This window comes from Dipodomys spectabilis, unplaced genomic scaffold, assembly GCF_019054845.1.
Source record: "Dipodomys spectabilis isolate Male_0828 unplaced genomic scaffold, ASM1905484v1 ptg000001l, whole genome shotgun sequence".
Lineage (NCBI taxonomy): Eukaryota > Metazoa > Chordata > Mammalia > Rodentia > Heteromyidae > Dipodomys > Dipodomys spectabilis.
Genome location: NW_024870678.1, coordinates 5,383,660 through 5,400,856, shown reverse-complemented (window position 1 = coordinate 5,400,856; position 17,197 = coordinate 5,383,660). Strand labels below are relative to the sequence as shown.

The 17,197-nt window shown below is 36.3% G+C and overlaps 1 protein-coding gene across 5 annotated transcripts; it reads left to right on the top strand.

Moving 5' to 3' along the window:
- Positions 1 to 68: 68 nt before the first annotated feature.
- Tube1 (tubulin epsilon 1) lies at positions 69 to 16,333 on the top strand. 5 transcript variants are annotated; one of them, XM_042672370.1, is made up of 12 exons: positions 69 to 151; positions 253 to 326; positions 1,162 to 1,214; positions 3,861 to 3,918; positions 7,307 to 7,422; positions 8,342 to 8,463; positions 11,199 to 11,386; positions 11,600 to 11,775; positions 12,782 to 12,922; positions 14,713 to 14,853; positions 15,462 to 15,636; positions 15,867 to 16,333. In XM_042672370.1, the coding sequence occupies exons 1-12, from the start codon at positions 127 to 129 to the stop codon at positions 16,023 to 16,025; spliced, it is 1,428 nt and encodes a 475-aa protein (XP_042528304.1). In that variant the 5' UTR covers positions 69 to 126; the 3' UTR covers positions 16,026 to 16,333. The 5 variants fall into 5 exon arrangements, with proteins under 5 accessions (XP_042528304.1, XP_042528375.1, XP_042528522.1 ...); XM_042672441.1 differs by lacking the exons at positions 1,162 to 1,214; positions 3,861 to 3,918; XM_042672588.1 differs by lacking the exons at positions 253 to 326; positions 1,162 to 1,214 and having other exon boundaries at positions 107 to 151.
- The last annotated feature ends 864 nt before the right edge of the window (positions 16,334 to 17,197 follow it).

The window sequence follows — 17,197 nt, the reverse complement described above, 5'->3', positions numbered from 1 at the left end:
CGCGTCCTCCCGACTAAGCACGGCAGCCCGGACCTGTCGAAGCGCTTGTAGACGGCAGCGATTTGCGGCAGTAGCGTGACTTACGGCCGCCCCCTTTGTGCTGCCCGGTACTGGCAGTCTGGCGGGATGACCCAGTCGGTAGTGGTCCAAGGTGAGCTTCGTCCCCAGGGCGCAGGGACACGATCGCGGCGCACCTTTGCTCTCTGTTTCCTATCTAATGTCAGGTTCTCGCTCTCTCTTCCCTGGTCGCAGTCGGCCAGTGCGGAAACCAGATCGGCTGCTGCTTCTGGGACCTGGCGCTGAGGGAGCACGCCTCGGTCAACCAGGTAGGCCGCCCGATGGTGGCCCGGCGAGCCCGAGCCTCCACCTGAGCCTTGGTCTGGCCGCTATACACTGTGTGGGATCTGCTCAGTAGAAAACGTCAGAGCCAGTGGGCACCGGTGATCCACGCCCGTGATTCTAGCCCTCGAGAGGCTGAGATCTTGGGATCATGGTTCGAAGTCAGCTCGGGCAGAGAAGTCCATGAGACTCTGATCTCCAGTTGACTATCAAAACAGCCAGAAATGGAACTGTGGCTCAGGTGTACAGCGTTTGTCTTGACCCCAAAAAAAAAAAAAAAAAGCCCAGGAACAACCTTAAGCCCCTGAGTTCAAGTTCCGGGACTGACACCAAAAGAGGAGAGAAAAGAAAAACGTAACTGATTTTTAACGTATGTTGCCCAAACACACACTGGACTGAAAGAACATTGACCAGAGACCTGAGTCTTAACAATTTTACTAATTCTCAGTAGTTCTCAGTAGTGTTCTTGTGAAAACCACAAAGGAGGAGTGTGTGAGAATACTCTTACAAAGTACCTGGCGAGTATGATCTTGTGTTCCTTATAGTCATTTTTAAAAAAAGGTCACTAGAATCCAGAGTAAACTAATTACACTTGTTTTACAATCCTTGAAATTTTCATCACCCTTCTGAACTTTAAGGCTTACGGTGTTTACTTTATTCTGAAGAGAAATTTCAAGACTCATTCCAAGCAATGTTCTGTTAACTTGCTTTTCGTTATAGACACATTAGCTATTTCAGTATTGTGCAATTGTTAAAAATGAAAAAAAAGAAAACTTTGGAAAATAAAATTTACATGATATAAATATTTTTCCTTCTTTTTAGAAAGGCATTTATGATGAGGCCATAAGCAGCTTCTTTAGGAATGTAGATACCAGGTAAGATGAGATTAAAGCCTATCAGAGAATACAATCATCCTTTCTCTTGTCCTCAGATTGGAGAGAATTCTTCAAAGGAAGGTAACAGTTGGTAGCTATGAAGATGTCTAGCCCTTTTGTTGTTCTCATTAAAAATATTTTGCATTATATCTTGTAGCAGAACAAGTTTTGGGTTTTTTTTTTCCCCAGATTTTATTAAAAGAAGTGTGACTTCTTTTACCTGGATAAAGTTTTACTAAAGGAAAGCTGAACTTTCCCTGAGATATCATGTGATTGCATCTAGTAATGGCTAGCTTTTATGACATTTCTCTGATCACACTACTTGCTGTGAGTATAGAATGTGCTCAAAAGGAGAAAACGGTAACTGCTTACAATAAAGATTACTTTGTATGCCTGTGTCCATACTAAGGCATGAACTGAAGGCCTAGGCACTATCTATAGCCTAGCCACTATCCTAGGCACTATTTCTCAAGGCTGGCATTCTACCAGTTCAGCCACAGCTTTACTGTTTCAGTATATATGTATCATAAGTCTTTTACCTCAAAGAGTAAATTGACATTCAGGGTATGCCCATGACTCTTAATGTGAAATGGTATACATTTCAAAATACTTTGTAAAAACTAATTATATAATCTTGCACTTAAAAATTGTACTGAAAAGTATAGGGACAAATCTAATTTGGTAGAAGTTCTAGTTAGAATTACTTGGCTGACTTGGCTGGGTGTTTGAGCTGTTATCCTCTGATTCATTTTCACTTGTTGATGAATTCCAGACCCTAATGCTCAGGCTTGCAAACTCATAAACCTGCTTTTCTTTTTTCCCTTTAAGAATGAATTAACGGGGGCTGGGAAGTTGGCTCAGTGGTAGAGCGCTTGCCTTGCATTCCTGAGGCCCTGGGTTCGATTCCTCAGCACCACATAAGCAAAAAGAAAAAAGCCGAAAGTGGCACTGTGGCTCAAGTGATAGAGCGCTAGCCTTGAGCTGAAGAGCTGAGGGACAGCACTCAGGCCCAGAGTTCAGGCCCCACGACTAGACCCCCCCCAAAAAAAAACAAAACAAAAAAAGAATGAATTAACGGGCTGGGAAGGTGGCTCAGTGATAGAGTGCTTGCCTTGCATGCATGAGGCCCTGGATTCGATTCCTCAGTACCACATAAGCAGAAAAAGCTGGAAATCGCCCTGTGGCTCAAGTGGTAGAACTCTAGCCTCGAGCTGAGGGACAGCGCCCAGGCCCAGAGTTCAGGCCCCACAACCAGCAAAAAAAAAAGAATGAGTTAACTTCAGCCAGGCATTGGTGGCTCAGATCTGTAATCCTAGCTACTTCAAAAGCTGAGATCTGAAATTGTATACAAAGCTGGCCAGGCAAGAAAATTTGAGACCTCTCCAATTGAAAAGCTAGAAGTGGAGCTGTGGCTCACAGTGGTAGAGCAGTGGCCTTGAGCTCAAAAGCTCAGGGATGACAGCATCCAGGCCCTGAGTTCAAGCCCCAGGACCAGCACAATTGACAAAAGAATGTGTCAGTTTCTCTTCAGATTCCAACTGGTCAGATTCAAAGATAGGGGAGATTGAAAACTAGAAAGGCAGTGTAGTACTGTAGGAACTATAACTCAGACCACATGTCCATACATTATAAGTACATTTTTTTTGGTAGGAAAATTTCCAAAGATAATCAAAAGGTTGCTTAGTGACTGGAATCAGAATAAAAGACGTTAGAAATATGTGTCATTTAATATATAGCATAAAGGAAATTTATCTATAGCAGGGATTAACAAATCTCCCACTAAGGACCAGATAGTAAATATATTAAGTTTTACAACTATAAAGGTCCCAAGTTATATCTACTAACCTGCTTTTGTAGCCTGTATACCATCATGGATAGTACATAAATGAATGAGCATGGCTGTATTTGAATAAACCAGCATAACAGCAGCTAGTTGTATTTGGCCTGAAGACTGAGGTTTATTGACCCATGGCCTATAGCATCTGATTTAGCTAAGCTTCCCAACTAATGTTAGCTTACCTTTTGAGATATCTTTGAGAACCCATGCATTGTGTTTGGCATCAGTTTCAGTAGTTAATATATTTTGAAGATAAAATTCAGGATAAGATTTCAAGGTAAGAACAGCCCCAGACACTCAATGGTATTTAACTGGTATATCCATTGATGTATGTTTATAACCTCATTAAAGGTAATTTAAGTAATAATGGTGTCTGTTTACTCAGAAATCTGGGAATCAGATGGTTAGATATTAGCACAGTTTTTCAGATACCTACATGTACTATATGTAATTTACCTATCCTTAGTACATTGCCTTTGTCTCATTTATTACTTCAGGACAGTCTCCAGGAATCATATCCATATCATTTTTAAGGCCGGGGAAAAAGAAGAAGGTTAACACTAATTTTGCATCTGGTCCTTTTTATCAGAAAAGCCTTTCTCCCCTTATCATTGGCTAAAGTCAGAATGCACGGTCAGCCTAACAACAAATCAGCTTGTTAAGACAGAGACAAGGAAGAAGTTAGGAATGACCTATCACATCTAACCTGTAACCACCTTTAATATGTAAATGTAAGTTAACATGTATACACTGAATATTAGAGATTTATAATAGATCTTAATGACCTTTTCTTACTTTTTATCTTTCAGAGTAGTTGGTGATGGTGGCAGTATATCCAGGGGAAAAATACGTTCTTTAAAAGCACGCGTAAGATATATATGTTTGGATTCTTACATTGGAAAAAGCTAGCATCCCACTTCAACATTTAGAGAAAAAGAGAACATCATTTCATAGACTACTCCTGATTTGAGCCTTTTTTCACCACCATATCTGGATGGGAGGTGAAGGAATTAGTTTTAGGAAATAATATATCAGTGTAGATTTTTCTCCTTAGTAGTTCTTAGTATTTTATGGGCTATGATCACTGAAGAGTCTGGGCTTCACAAGATTAGTTGCTGCTTGGTTTGCTCAACAAGCCAAAACTCAGAATTATGCAAATCCTATATTATGATTATGAAAAAGCCAGAAGCTGTTACCTTGTGGGTCTAGAAGAAAATACAAAGAACAGTTGTGACTCCAGACCTCACATACCTAAATGAGAAATGCAGAATACACTCTCAAAATATAATACTTGGAAAGGAAAAATAAACCAAGAACTTGATGTGATTAAGGAAGAATTGGAAAGATTGTATGCTATGTTAAGGTTTTAAAATGGACTAAATGATTCTGTCAAAAGAGGAGCGGTAAACCCTTGTAAGCTAGTCAGGGGGTAACATGTACTTTTTGTTTTCCATACAACATCTCTATTTTTTTCTTTTTTATATATGTAAATATATATATAATTTATTTATTATTTTATGTATTATTTATTTTGGGCCAGTCATGGAGCTTGAACTCGGGCCCTGTCCCTGAGCTCTTTTTTTTTTTAATAAGTTTTTTATTGTGAAAATATTGTACAGAGGGGTTACAATTACATGAGCAAGGTAATGAGTACATTTCTTATCAAGCATTGTTGCCTCCTCCTTTGTTTCCCCTTGCCATCCCTGCCCTCCCATCTTCCTCCCCTCCCCCACCAAAGTTGTAAAGTTTGTTTTTCGACATAGCATTTTGTACATCTCATTGTTGCAATGGGTCAACTTGTATCCCTATTTAAACAATTTGTTTTTTCCTTCCCCTCCCCAAATTATACCAACATCAAATACAGTGAAAACAGAGGTTATACCAGAGGGGAAGGACATACAAAGCAACAAAAACATCACGTGGTACCTTATAAATATGTTAGAAACAATAGCGAGAAAGAAAAAACCACTTGTGTCCTTATCTTGGGGTTCATTTCGCTTAACATCTGACCTTTTCTGCTTGTCTCAGACATATACTAGTTATTGCAAATAAGGGAAACCATGAGATCTATGTTTCTTTAGGCCTGGCTTACTTCACTTAATATAATTTTTTCCAAGTCTTCCCATTTCCTAACAAATGGGGCAATGCCATTCTTTCTGATGGAGGCATAGAATTCCATAGTATATGAGCTCTTTTGCTCAAGGCTAGCACTCTACCACTTTGAGCCACAGCACCACTTTCTGTTTTCTGGTAGTTAATTGGAAATAAGATTCTCACAAACTTTCCTGCCTGAACTGGCTTTGAACCACAATCCTCAGATCTGTCTCCTGAGTAGCTAGAATTATAGGCATGAGACACCAGCACCCAGCCTCATTTATAATCTTACACAACCTGTAGTAATCCATCTAGTTAAGTCCTTCTTATGGTTATATGTTAAAGACAGCTTTTAGGTAAATACTATATGCTCTTAGAAATATTCTGTGCAATCACTAAAGTTGCCAGTTTATAACTATATAGGCATATGTATGTAAACATAAAATGTATGTAAATGTTTACATATATAGCATATACATGTATATGTTTATATAAAGTAGCAGTATGTAAGAGACACAATTTGTTAAACATACATTTTTGTGACTTCTGTAATTATATAGTAAAGTAGCATAGCTAATTATACAAATTAATTCAACAGCATTTATATGTGTATAAATTGTAACTTTTACACAGTATTCTGAAATATCAAAATTTGTTTTCCTTTCAACTGAGCAGTCAGACATAGAGTTTAATGATTAAGAGTCTGCTACCAGGCTATTTGGATTTGAGTTCCCATTTGCCAACTGTGTTATCACAGCTGTTCAGGTCACTTTTGAGGCTTCAGGTTCCTCAGCTATAATATGAGGAGAATAACACCGATATTTAGAACATTAGCTTACAGTAATTGCCTCATGTTTTGTGGTCAGAACTAAAGCCCATAAAACAGGCACATTCAGTCTTAATTCACAGATAATTTACAGTATAGGCTGAGGTTCTTTCTTCTTTATAATTTTTTATTTTTTCAGCTTTTTGTTTTTGTACTGATGAAAAGGGCTTGAACCCAAGGCCTGGGTATTGTCCCTGAGCTTTTTTATTCAAGACATAGTTCTACTTCCAGCTATTTGCTGGTTAATGGAGATAAGAATCTCAGGGTCTTTTCTCCCCAAGCTGACTTTGAATCACAATCCTTAGATCTCAGCCTCCTGAGTACTTGCAGTTACAGGTGTGAGCCACCAGTCCCCAACCATTTTAGTTTAGTATATTATGTAATCTTATTATATAACACAGTCTCTATAGTTAATTTTATGTTCTCACTTTCTTCTTGGTAATACAAATTACCTCCCATGTCAAAGAAGTTGTGGTAACGAATTAGGTTATGAGTTACTTGGAACAAAGGAACCTATTGTCATCCTTGTCACCTAACTAGTTCCTTGATTTTGCATATAATAGTAAGTTGACTTTAAATGGACAATTTTTGGCTATATTCATGAAGAAAACAGCATGATGTTTGTAGTAAGCAAATGCATTAGTATAGTCTACATTTATTTTATTTTATTTTTGGGGTCTGGTCATGGGGCCTGAACTCTGGGCCTGGGCGCTGTCCCTCAGCTCTTCAGCTCAAGGCTAGCACTATACCACTTGAGCCACAGCACCACTTCCGGCTTTTTTCTTTTTGCTTATGTGGTGCTGAGGAATCAAACTCAGGGCCTCATGTATGCAAGACAAGCGCTATACCACTGAGCCACCTTCCCAGCCCCAGTCTACATTTATTGAGAAGCTTATCTAGATTTCTAAGACCTTGTTAGAGATTCAGTTAAGGGGATTATTGAGTTCTTATTCCCCCACATGTATAGTTACATACACTCATACATACATACATACACACACACACACACACACACACAGAGTAGGATGCAAGAGTTTAGAACCCATTTTTCAATTGGATTTCACCTTTTGATTGGAATAGAATAGAATCTATATAAATATTTTGATGAATTAAAGTATAAAAAGAACAGTACACTTTACAGTTCATAAATTCTTTCAAGATAGCATATGCCTGTAATCTAATGCTCAGGAAGCTGTGCCAAGAAGATTGAATTTGAGGTCAGTTTAGGCTATTTGCAAGATCCTATATCAAAAGAAAAAAAAAAGGAAACAATAGTTTTCATTTACAAAGTAAGCAATTTTAAAATACATGCATCAATTTTGTTTCCCTTTTCAGGCTGTCTTGATTGACATGGAAGAGGGGGTCGTGAATGAAATTCTCCAGGGACCGTTGAGAGATGTATTTGATAGCAAGCAGCTTATTACTGATATTTCTGGCTCAGGAAATAATTGGTGAGAATTTCCTGAACATAACTATTGAATGTCATTGAAAAAAATTGAAGCTCTTTTCTTATTCTGATAGGTCCTACTAACACAAAAGCAAGATGTGCCACAGCTGAACTGCCTGTTTTTCTTAATAAGTGATGGCATTTCACGGAGCTTGGAAGTAACTGTGTTTATTCTCACTCCTAGTTCCTTGTAATGGGTTTAAGAAAGAGATGGATAGTGAAATTTTTATTTTCTAAGTTCTTTGAAAATTGATTCTTATAGAACAGTAAATGGTATTGTCACTACTTGAACTGATTTTTCATATTGTTTAGCTCTCAACTAGGATTCAAATTCAAATAGAATTGACAGGTCTGAAATGAAACCAGTATCCTGTCTCTCAAACTAAGCCTGAGGCCATTTTGGCTCTTCCATAGTCTCTTCTCATTAATAATCACCCACAGGGATCATTTAAGAATTAACTGCAAAACAGTTTTTGCAGCTTCATCTTGTAATATTTGCAAATTTGAGCAGTCCCAAAAACTTGCACAGAATCTCATGAATATCAGTTGTGTAATATTTGCCATTTCATCTAGTAAGATGGTACCATACTTTCCTATTTGAAATAAGACTACATTTTTTTATTTCTTTGTCTTGATAAATGACCTTATCCTTTCACTGCAGTTCAGAGTTTACATGGAAACAAAGAATAAACTATGTAACTGAAAAAAATAGTTAAAACCCACTACTAATGAATTTTGTATCAACACAGTTGAAGATTATCTAGTACCTGTAGGATATCTGATTGAATGACATGAAACAAGTGTAGATTTTACTTGGCACAAGTACAAACAGTACCTGTTGAACTTTTTTCTATAATCATTAGGGGCATAAATAACTCAATAAGTAAAAAGTATTATTTTTTAATCTATGTTCTTTTTTTCAGGGCTGTTGGTCACAAAGTGTTTGGTAATCTTTACCAAGAACAGATTCTAGAGAAACTCAGAAAGTCAGCCGAGCACTGTGATTGCTTGCAATGTTTCTTTATAATACACTCCATGGGAGGAGGTAAGCTCATTGACTCATTTTCCAATGGCAGTGTTAAAATGCAAGTAGGAACTCATGCTTCATACCTATGTTTCCAGACCTCCTTACAGTCTGTCTATTGTTTAATGTTTGTATGTGCTAACTTTTGTCAAGAGAACTATATTGAAAATTTTGTTTCTTATTGCTTTATTTTCTTTTATGAAATTTTCAGCCCTATTTTCATATTTGCAACCTTTTGAAGAATGCTTACTATCTCCTCAGAGCTTGCTTATTCTGTCCCTACAGATGCACATTGGCCTGTTCTTAGGATGCTTGCCAAGAGTCTCAATACCTTTCTTTAACCATCTTCCAGCCTTTCTATCTCCAAAGAGCAGAAAAGAGTAAAAGAAATTCCTCCTTTAAGTCATTTCTTACATGGTAATTAATTGATCTGAGTATAAATGTATGAAATGTACTATTTTCTTTCCCCAGAGAAGCTGTAACTCAGAACTGAAGTATATTCTCTCTTGTTCTGTGAGATAAAAGGAATAAAATTTGCTAATTTTAAGATAGGTATCACAGGACTTAAAGGAATTGCCACACTTATTTTCTCTAAGCTGAATTTTAAGATTTTATATTTTAGCCAAACATGGTAGTTCACACCTGTAATCCCAGTTACCAAGGAGGCAGAATTTGGGAGATTGTGATTTGAGAACAACCCAGGCAAAAAGATAACAGGCCCCTAACTCAAGCATGGTTGTGCATGCCTGCTGGCTATGCAGTAAGCATAGATAGAATTCAGCCCAGAGCTGGCCTGAGCAAAAAGTGTAGTCTCTTATCTGAAAATAACAAAGCAAAAATGACTTGAGGTGCCATTCAAAAAACCTCAGTTTAAACCTCAGTACCACCCAAAAAAAAAAGAACCTTGTTCAACAGGTTGTTTGATCAGTTTTAAGAAATACCTTTTTTACTCAGTCATAACATTTTAAAATTAGTTATAATTACTGTGTAAAACATAATCTATTAATTAATGAAGCAAATTGTCATCTTACTAGTATAATTAGCCTGCAAGTTTTGAGAAGGCAATTTCATATACAATTGTTTATAAAAGCCCTTCATTTTCTAGTAACTCATAAAAATACACTTTATTTGTAAATTACTAAAAATGGGGAAGTAAGTAAAATTGTCCTATCTAGTCTATCTCGTTACAGACGACCAGGTTACAGGCTTGCTTTATTTTTTATTTTATTTTTGCTATTGTTCTTGCCAGTAGAGGAGTTTGAACTCAGGGCCTCATGTCCACACTTGGCTTTCTTCATGGCTCGTGCTCTACTATTTCAGTCATACTTCCAGTCGATCTTCGCTGGTTATTCTGGAGATGGAGTTTTTGAGATTTCTGCTCGGACTATCTTAAAACCTGGTCCTCCAAGTTAAGCTTCCTGGGTAACTAGTATTAAAGGCATGAGCCACTAACACCCAGCCTCTTGTTTATTCACAACATATATCCTTCCAGATATTTGCTATGTCTGTGAAAGTATGTGAGAAAGTAAATGAGGTCTTATATATTCTATAATTGTTTGGCTTTGTGTCTTTTTCAAGTGTTTCCACCTCAGCTCATTGACTTGAATTATATGTATTGTATCTATTGCAATTCCTGTTTAGTTATTACTAATTGCTGTCAGAGAGTATCTAGTACATATATATTTCACTTGTGCCACTATACTATAGGCAATATTCCTAGAAAGGAAGTTGGGATCAAAGAATATGCATGTTTTAAATAGTGGTTGATGTTATTAATATGTCTTCCTATGGTATTGCATTAATTCATAATTCATAGTATTAGTAACAGTACATACTCTTATCATCAGGAATTACCTGAATAGTCTCCCTCATTTTCATTATTTAGCTCCTCTTCCCATCATTACCACTGCCAATTCTAGGGATTAAATACAGGGCCTGGTGATTACTAGGTAAGCTCTACCACTTGAGCCTTGCCCAGCTCACCATCTTAGCCTTTTAATATTTATCTACATGAATTAGAGCATTGGCTTTAAATTTTTAAGCAAAATAACAAGGAATACATTTTATAGTACAATGCAGCATGCACTCATGCAGGAGTATACCCACACTGAAACTAGTGTAACACATTGATACTTTCTACTGTCTCATTTAAGAAAACACCAATCTGGTATGTTGGTAGCACACACACTTTTAGGATTCTAGTTAAGTCCTTATAGATTTCTGAATTTGCATAAACATAACTGAATCAGAAAGTTATCTTTAATGAGATCCCTAGTTTCTACTTTTAACTAAGAAACATTTCATATTTGAAAATTTTATAAATTCAAAGTAGACTTGCTAAATTTTAAACAATTTTAACTTTACATTAGTAATGACGTGTTTCATTTTATCATGAGGATTATTCGCAGAGTGCACAAAAGCTGTTCAAGATAGTGTTTTTTAAGTCAAATGAAAATTACTAAGACTGCATACTGTCTTAGTAGGATTTTTCACTATTGAGTCAGTTCTTTCAGCATCTAATGAACTAAATTTGGAAAAGAGTGAAATATAGAAAGTCATTCCAGAGAAGTCAGGACTTTCAGCCTGACTCTCCATGCCTTTCTCCTTTTTCTATCTAAAATTCCACTAATGTAAGTCACAGGAGTAAGTTGAAAATTATGCCTGCAAATAAAACATAAACTTTTAAGTTCTTCACAATTACATTCTGAATCATTTATCCTTCTTAATTGCTTTGTTTTTGAAATTTTATTCCTCAGGAACAGGATCAGGACTTGGCACATTTCTTTTAATGATGCTGAAAGATGAATTCCCAGAAGTATACAGATTTGTGACTTCCATTTATCCTTCAAGCGAGGATGATGTCATAACCTCACCATACAATAGCATGTTGGCAATGAAGGAACTGAATGAGCATGCAGACTGTGTGTTGCCCATTGACAATCAAGTAAGAAATGACCTTAGGGCTCAGGGATAAGTTTTAGATGCAATTAATTTTGTGTTGTGCATCTGTGTTTTTGTGACCTCTGTTCAATTTTTAGTCTTCATCTAAGAAAAAATAAGTTTAAATTGTTTTTCTTTCTCTTCTGTCCTTCCTAGGAAAATATCTCTAAGTACACTCTTCTTAAAAGATTCTTTCCCAATATTTTTCTCTCAAAAGTCTTTATTTGACATCATTAGCAAAATTGACCTCATGGTGAGTTCTGGAAAGCTGGGTACAATTGTGAAGCCAAAGAGTCTGATTACTTCAAATGCTGAGGCTTTAAAAAACAGACATAAGAAGCCCTTTGATGCAATGAACAACATTGTGGCAAATTTGCTACTCAACCTAACAAGGTAATTCTGCAGATGAAAAAATCACTTGGCTTTTGATGGTGTTTTAAATTTTTGTATAGTAGCATTATTTCTTCTTCTTAGTACTGGGTATTGAACCCAGAGTAGGCTAGATAAACTCTGAACTACCTTGTTAAACTGTAATGTAACCCGGTAGCACTTTTTATTCTGAGTTGTAGGAGCTTCTTTATACATTATTTTATCTCATATTTTTATCTGTTAGAGTAATAGATTAGAATTTTAATGCTTGTGACTACAAAGCAGCATTTTTCTAAGTATATTCCATGAAATTTATCAGTGTACAATGATAAAAAAAAAATGGTTTAGATGATTAACACTGGCTTTTCTGTAGAATATCTTTTTTTTTTTTCTGTCGGTTGTGGGATTTGAACTCTGGAGCTGAGCGCTGTCCCTGAACTCCTCAGCTCAAGGTGAGCGTTCTACCACTTGAGCCACAGCACTACTTCTGGTTTTCTGGTGGTTAATTGGAGATGAGTCTCATGGGCTTTCCTTCCCAGTTTGGCTTTGAACTGTGATCCTCAGATCTGAGCCTCCCGAGTAGCTGGGATTACAGGTGTGAGCCATCGGCGCCTGGCAGAATATCTTCCTTTTAAACCAATTAATCTATATTTTTTCATCCAAAAGATTTCTGTGACTTGAGTCTCAAATATTTCTTGGGCATTATTAACTTTAACATTAAAGTTTATACAATTATTGAATAATTATTGACCTCCGTTTAAATCAACATGAACTCTGTTTAAAATACCTTTATATATGAAAGTTTAGTAGTATGCTGGTTATATAAATACAAAAATAATAATTGTTACTTTGTATTATCCTGATATATAATTGTTTATGATAGTGTTTCAGTAATACAGAAAACAGTAACATTCCTCACTGAACATTGTACAATAGGATTAGAGAAAATGCCAACTGAATAAAGCAACTGGAATTCAAAGTATATAACTTGAAAGTTAATACCTTTCTCGTTTTCTTATTAATCTTGCAGCTCTGCAAGGTTTGAAGGGTCCCTTAATATGGACCTTAATGAAATCAGCATGAATTTAGTTCCTTTTCCTCAACTTCATTATCTTACATCAAGCCTGACCCCTCTGTATACACTGGCAGATGTCAACATTCCTCCTCGCAGGTAAGATGTAAATGAATTCTAATCTCTGAAGAACGTGAAGTTCTATTTTAAAGCACAATTTTTAACGTTTACGTTATCTGGTCAGTAATCATTTTGTTTGTGAGAAATATATAAAATGTAATTGATAACTGCTGTGTGTGTGTGTGTGTGTGTGTGTGTGTGTGTGTGTGTGTGTGTGTGTGTGTGTGTGTTTGTGTACAAATGTATGATAGCATTAAACTTGGAGCAAGTGACTTTTCATCTTTAGTTTTTCTTACCTGTAAAAGTGGAAGTGTGCTTTTCACATGTGCTTTTTAAATAACAGTGAGTTTTCGTATGATAGCTATTGTTCACCTAAACACCTGGTTCTGCAGCTTGTGTGTGTCGTCTTTAAGCCACTTTCTTTAACCCAAAAACAAAATGGTTTTAAAAGATGCTCTTGGCATACACAGTGATGATTAGCTTATCATCATTTACATGCACAGTTGAAAATGGAAATCAGAAAAATAGAAAAATGAAAGCTAGAGATTTCTTTTTATAAAGCTTCAACAAGGTGATAGATGTATGCTTTAGGAATATTACAAGTGATACTCCTGCAAGCAAGGTAGGACACCTTTCCCCATTGGATCATAATGATCACTATAATGAAAAAGTATACACAATGTAGAATACGTTATTCACTGTATTCACTCAGCATGCTAGTATTTTTAAGAAGAGTGAGCACTTTTAACCTGAACCCTAATTGTACTTTGATGGTAAACTAATTACTGTAAATATATGTAAAATTTATTCTTTATGTGTGTGTATGTTCTGGTCCTGGAGATTGAACTCAGCCTGGTCACTGTCTCTGAGCTTTTATGCTCAAGGCTAGTGCTCTTCCACTTGAACCACAGTATTGCCATCTCTGTGATGGCTAATAGGAGATAAGCGTCTTAAGGACTTTCCTGCCCAGGCTGGCTTGGAACCACTATCCTTAGATCCACCTCCTGAGTAGCTAGGATCACAGGCATGAGCCATAAGCATCCAACAGTAAAGTTAGTTCTTAAGAAAACAGTAAAGTTATTTCTTAAGCCTGGAAGATTCCATTTCCACAAAAGAAAGATAAATGTGCCGGCACACACTTGTGATTCCAGCCATGACAGGAAGCTTGACATAGATAGAATGTGACTCAGGAACATGCCCAGTCAGGATGCTAGACCCTATCCTAAAATAATGGCCAGTGAAAACCAAGACCAGAAGTGTGGTTCATTGCTACCATGCCAGTCTCACAAGCACAAACCCTCCCCCCCCCCAAAAAAAAGAGAAATGAACAAATGGAATTTTTGTAATTAAGTTTAACATAAAGAAAAATATGTTCTGACTTGGTTCTCCTATTTAAATATTTAAAAGTCAGTTGAATATACTTTACTTGGTTTACTTTGATAAAGATAATACTTTTATGTCAACACGTGCGTGCGTGCATGCTAGTCCTGGGCACTATCCCTGACCGTTTTTGCTCAAGGCTAGCACTCTTACCACTTTAGCCACAGCTCTACTTTTGGCTGTTTTGATACTCAATTGGAGATTAAACAGACTTTCCTGCCCAGGCTGGCTTAAAACTGCCATCCTCAGATCTCAGCCCCTTGAGGAGCTAGAATTACAGGTGTGAGTCACCAGTTCCTGGCAGCACTTTTCTAGTCATAGAAATCTATGGTGAAGATTTGTTTTGAATTATAATGTATCACCAAAAGATTATAAAACTCATTACCTTACTTATGTCACTGAAACTCATCTGTACAACAGCAGATCTTTTTTTCTATTTCCTGTTCTAGGTTGGATCAGATGTTTTCAGATGCCTTCAGCAAAGATCACCAGCTAATTCGAGGAGACCCCAGACACAGTCTATACCTTGCCTGTGCCCTCATGGTTAGAGGAAATGTACAGATTTCAGATCTTCGTCGAAATATTGAAAGGTTCGTTTTCTATTTTTCAAGGTAATTTATGTCTACTTGGGACAATGGAGCATAGTAAGGAAGACAGCCTCTCTTCAAACATAATAATGCCACTTCCTAAAGTGTGACCTTGGGAAGGCTTCTCTGCGACTTGTTTCTTTCAAGTATAAATAGAAATAATAGTATAATGTTATTTATGACTATTACATGGTATGTAAGTGATTTTATTTTCTGAGCATATCCAAAAGGAATTCCCACCACTGCTGCACAGCTTCTACATTTATTTTTACTATTTGGCAGAATGTTTTTAGAAAACTGTTCTATAGAATTAAAAAGAGAAAATTATGCCTTTATTTCCTTTCATTACCAGATTTCCAACTTTAAGTAACATGTTTCTAGGTTTTTAAATCCCTCCATAACCAATTTAATGTCCTTGAGTTACTATTAAATGACATTGTTACTTATCACATTGTTACATAAAGCTAATGTAAAATAAATCATTTAGATTATAAACTTAGTTAATAATTAGACTGATGCCATCACTAGTATCCTTTAACTAATGTGGGGTACCATAATATGGTAGACATTTTTAGTGACTTAGTTCTTACCTTTAAGTTTCTATGTCTCAGATTAAAACCTGCCCTGCAGTTTGTCTCCTGGAATCAAGAAGGCTGGAAGACCAGCCTGTGTTCAGTACCTCCTGTGGGCCACTCGCATTCATTATTAGCTTTAGCAAATAACACATGCGTGAAACCTACCTTCATGGAGCTGAGAGACAGGTTCATGAGGCTGTACAAGAAAAAGGTAACCACACACTTTTATAACTGTCTTGGCTCAGGTATGTGGTAACACAAGTCAGGATTGGCCTTGTCTACCATGTATTGCTATACTGATAGTAACTGAAGAAAAGAGACTTCCACTGACTTTAAATGGGAAGTTGCCTGAGGATTTCGATAGAATATTTTACTCAAGTTCTCATTTCCCGTTTATAAAGTTCCTGAGGCAGTAAATGTTATCGATGGGGTTATTTTCAGGCTCATCTCCATCACTATCTCCAAGTCGAAGGGATGGAGGAAAGCTGTTTCTCAGAGGCTGTGTTGTCTTTGTCAGCACTCATACAGGAGTATAACCAACTGGACACTACACGGAACATGCCAGTGCAGGACGTACCACGGCTAAGCGTAGCTGTGTGACAAAGAGCCAAAAACATACTGCCCTTCCTGTTTCCTAATTTCACAGTTTCCCTCCCCTTCCTGCTGCTGCATGCTTGTGATTCAGAAAGCCCAGTTGGTTTTTATATTAGCAGGAAGCACTTTTGTCTTGAAGAGGACTTCCTGTTGGATCACAGCTTGTTGATAATACTTGCATGTGAAATGGGTGGAAGCCTACCATCTTCACCCCAAATTGTGTCCAGAATTCAGAGAACAGATTTCCTGATCAATATGCTATATTGATAACCTTGTATTTAGATTTTTATACACGAATAATCTTGTCTTTTATTTTTAAAAAGTTTACAATTATATTTTTATATTTATTTATAACTTATTTTGTGATTCCACTAACTTTTCAGGGTTTTTTTTCCCTTTGTACTCAAAAGAGTCATAATTTAGATATTGTGTATTTGTACTAAATTATTTTTAAATAGCTTTCTTGTCAAAATCACTTGATTTTGTAATAAACAGTTTTAAAAGATTTTAAGCAATGCCACTTGTTACTACTGTTTTGAATGCCATCATTTATATAAATGAACAGAACACTACTAATCTTAATACCCTCTTTCAACTTTATCATGAAATTGTTCCAGTTAATATTTAGATACATTAGGTTAATTTACCTTATAAGGGAATAAGTTTTAGGAAAAAATAATTTTAAGTTTCTTTCCTTTGCAAAATAATGATACTGTTCTTGGTCTTTATCTTGGAAATTTAGTTTATTATTTGTTATTAAAAAAAAGTCCAGATCATAGATGTCAAGAGTAATCAAGAAGTCCATTCTTTCCTTCCCAGAAGAAATCTTAACTGATATTCAGGATATATACCATAGATAGATAGATAGATAGATAGATAGATAGATAGATAGATAGATAGGAATATATATAGAAATATAATTATATTTCTAGTTTAATCATATTTCTTTTCAAGGACAATCTAGAATCTTACTTGCACCTATACTGATTATCATCTGGTAAGAGCCTTGTCTACATTTTTAAGTATAGATTAATTTTTTTAATTTGATATAACTTTATGTACTATCAACATAGTATTCCACATTATTGTATAAAATAAAGTTTTCCTATAAATATTATCATTTGTATATCTTATGTGGAATGCTTTAACGGTGCCAAATAATCTGCATATTACCTAAT

Coding starts and splice junctions, on each gene's coding strand:
- Tube1 (XM_042672370.1), top strand. CDS start 127: ATGACCCAGTCGGTAGTGGTCCAAG. Junction 12,923..14,712: donor GTCAACATTCCTCCTCGCAG/GTAAGATGTAAA, acceptor TTCCTGTTCTAG/GTTGGATCAGATGTTTTCAG. Junction 15,637..15,866: donor TGAGGCTGTACAAGAAAAAG/GTAACCACACAC, acceptor GGTTATTTTCAG/GCTCATCTCCATCACTATCT.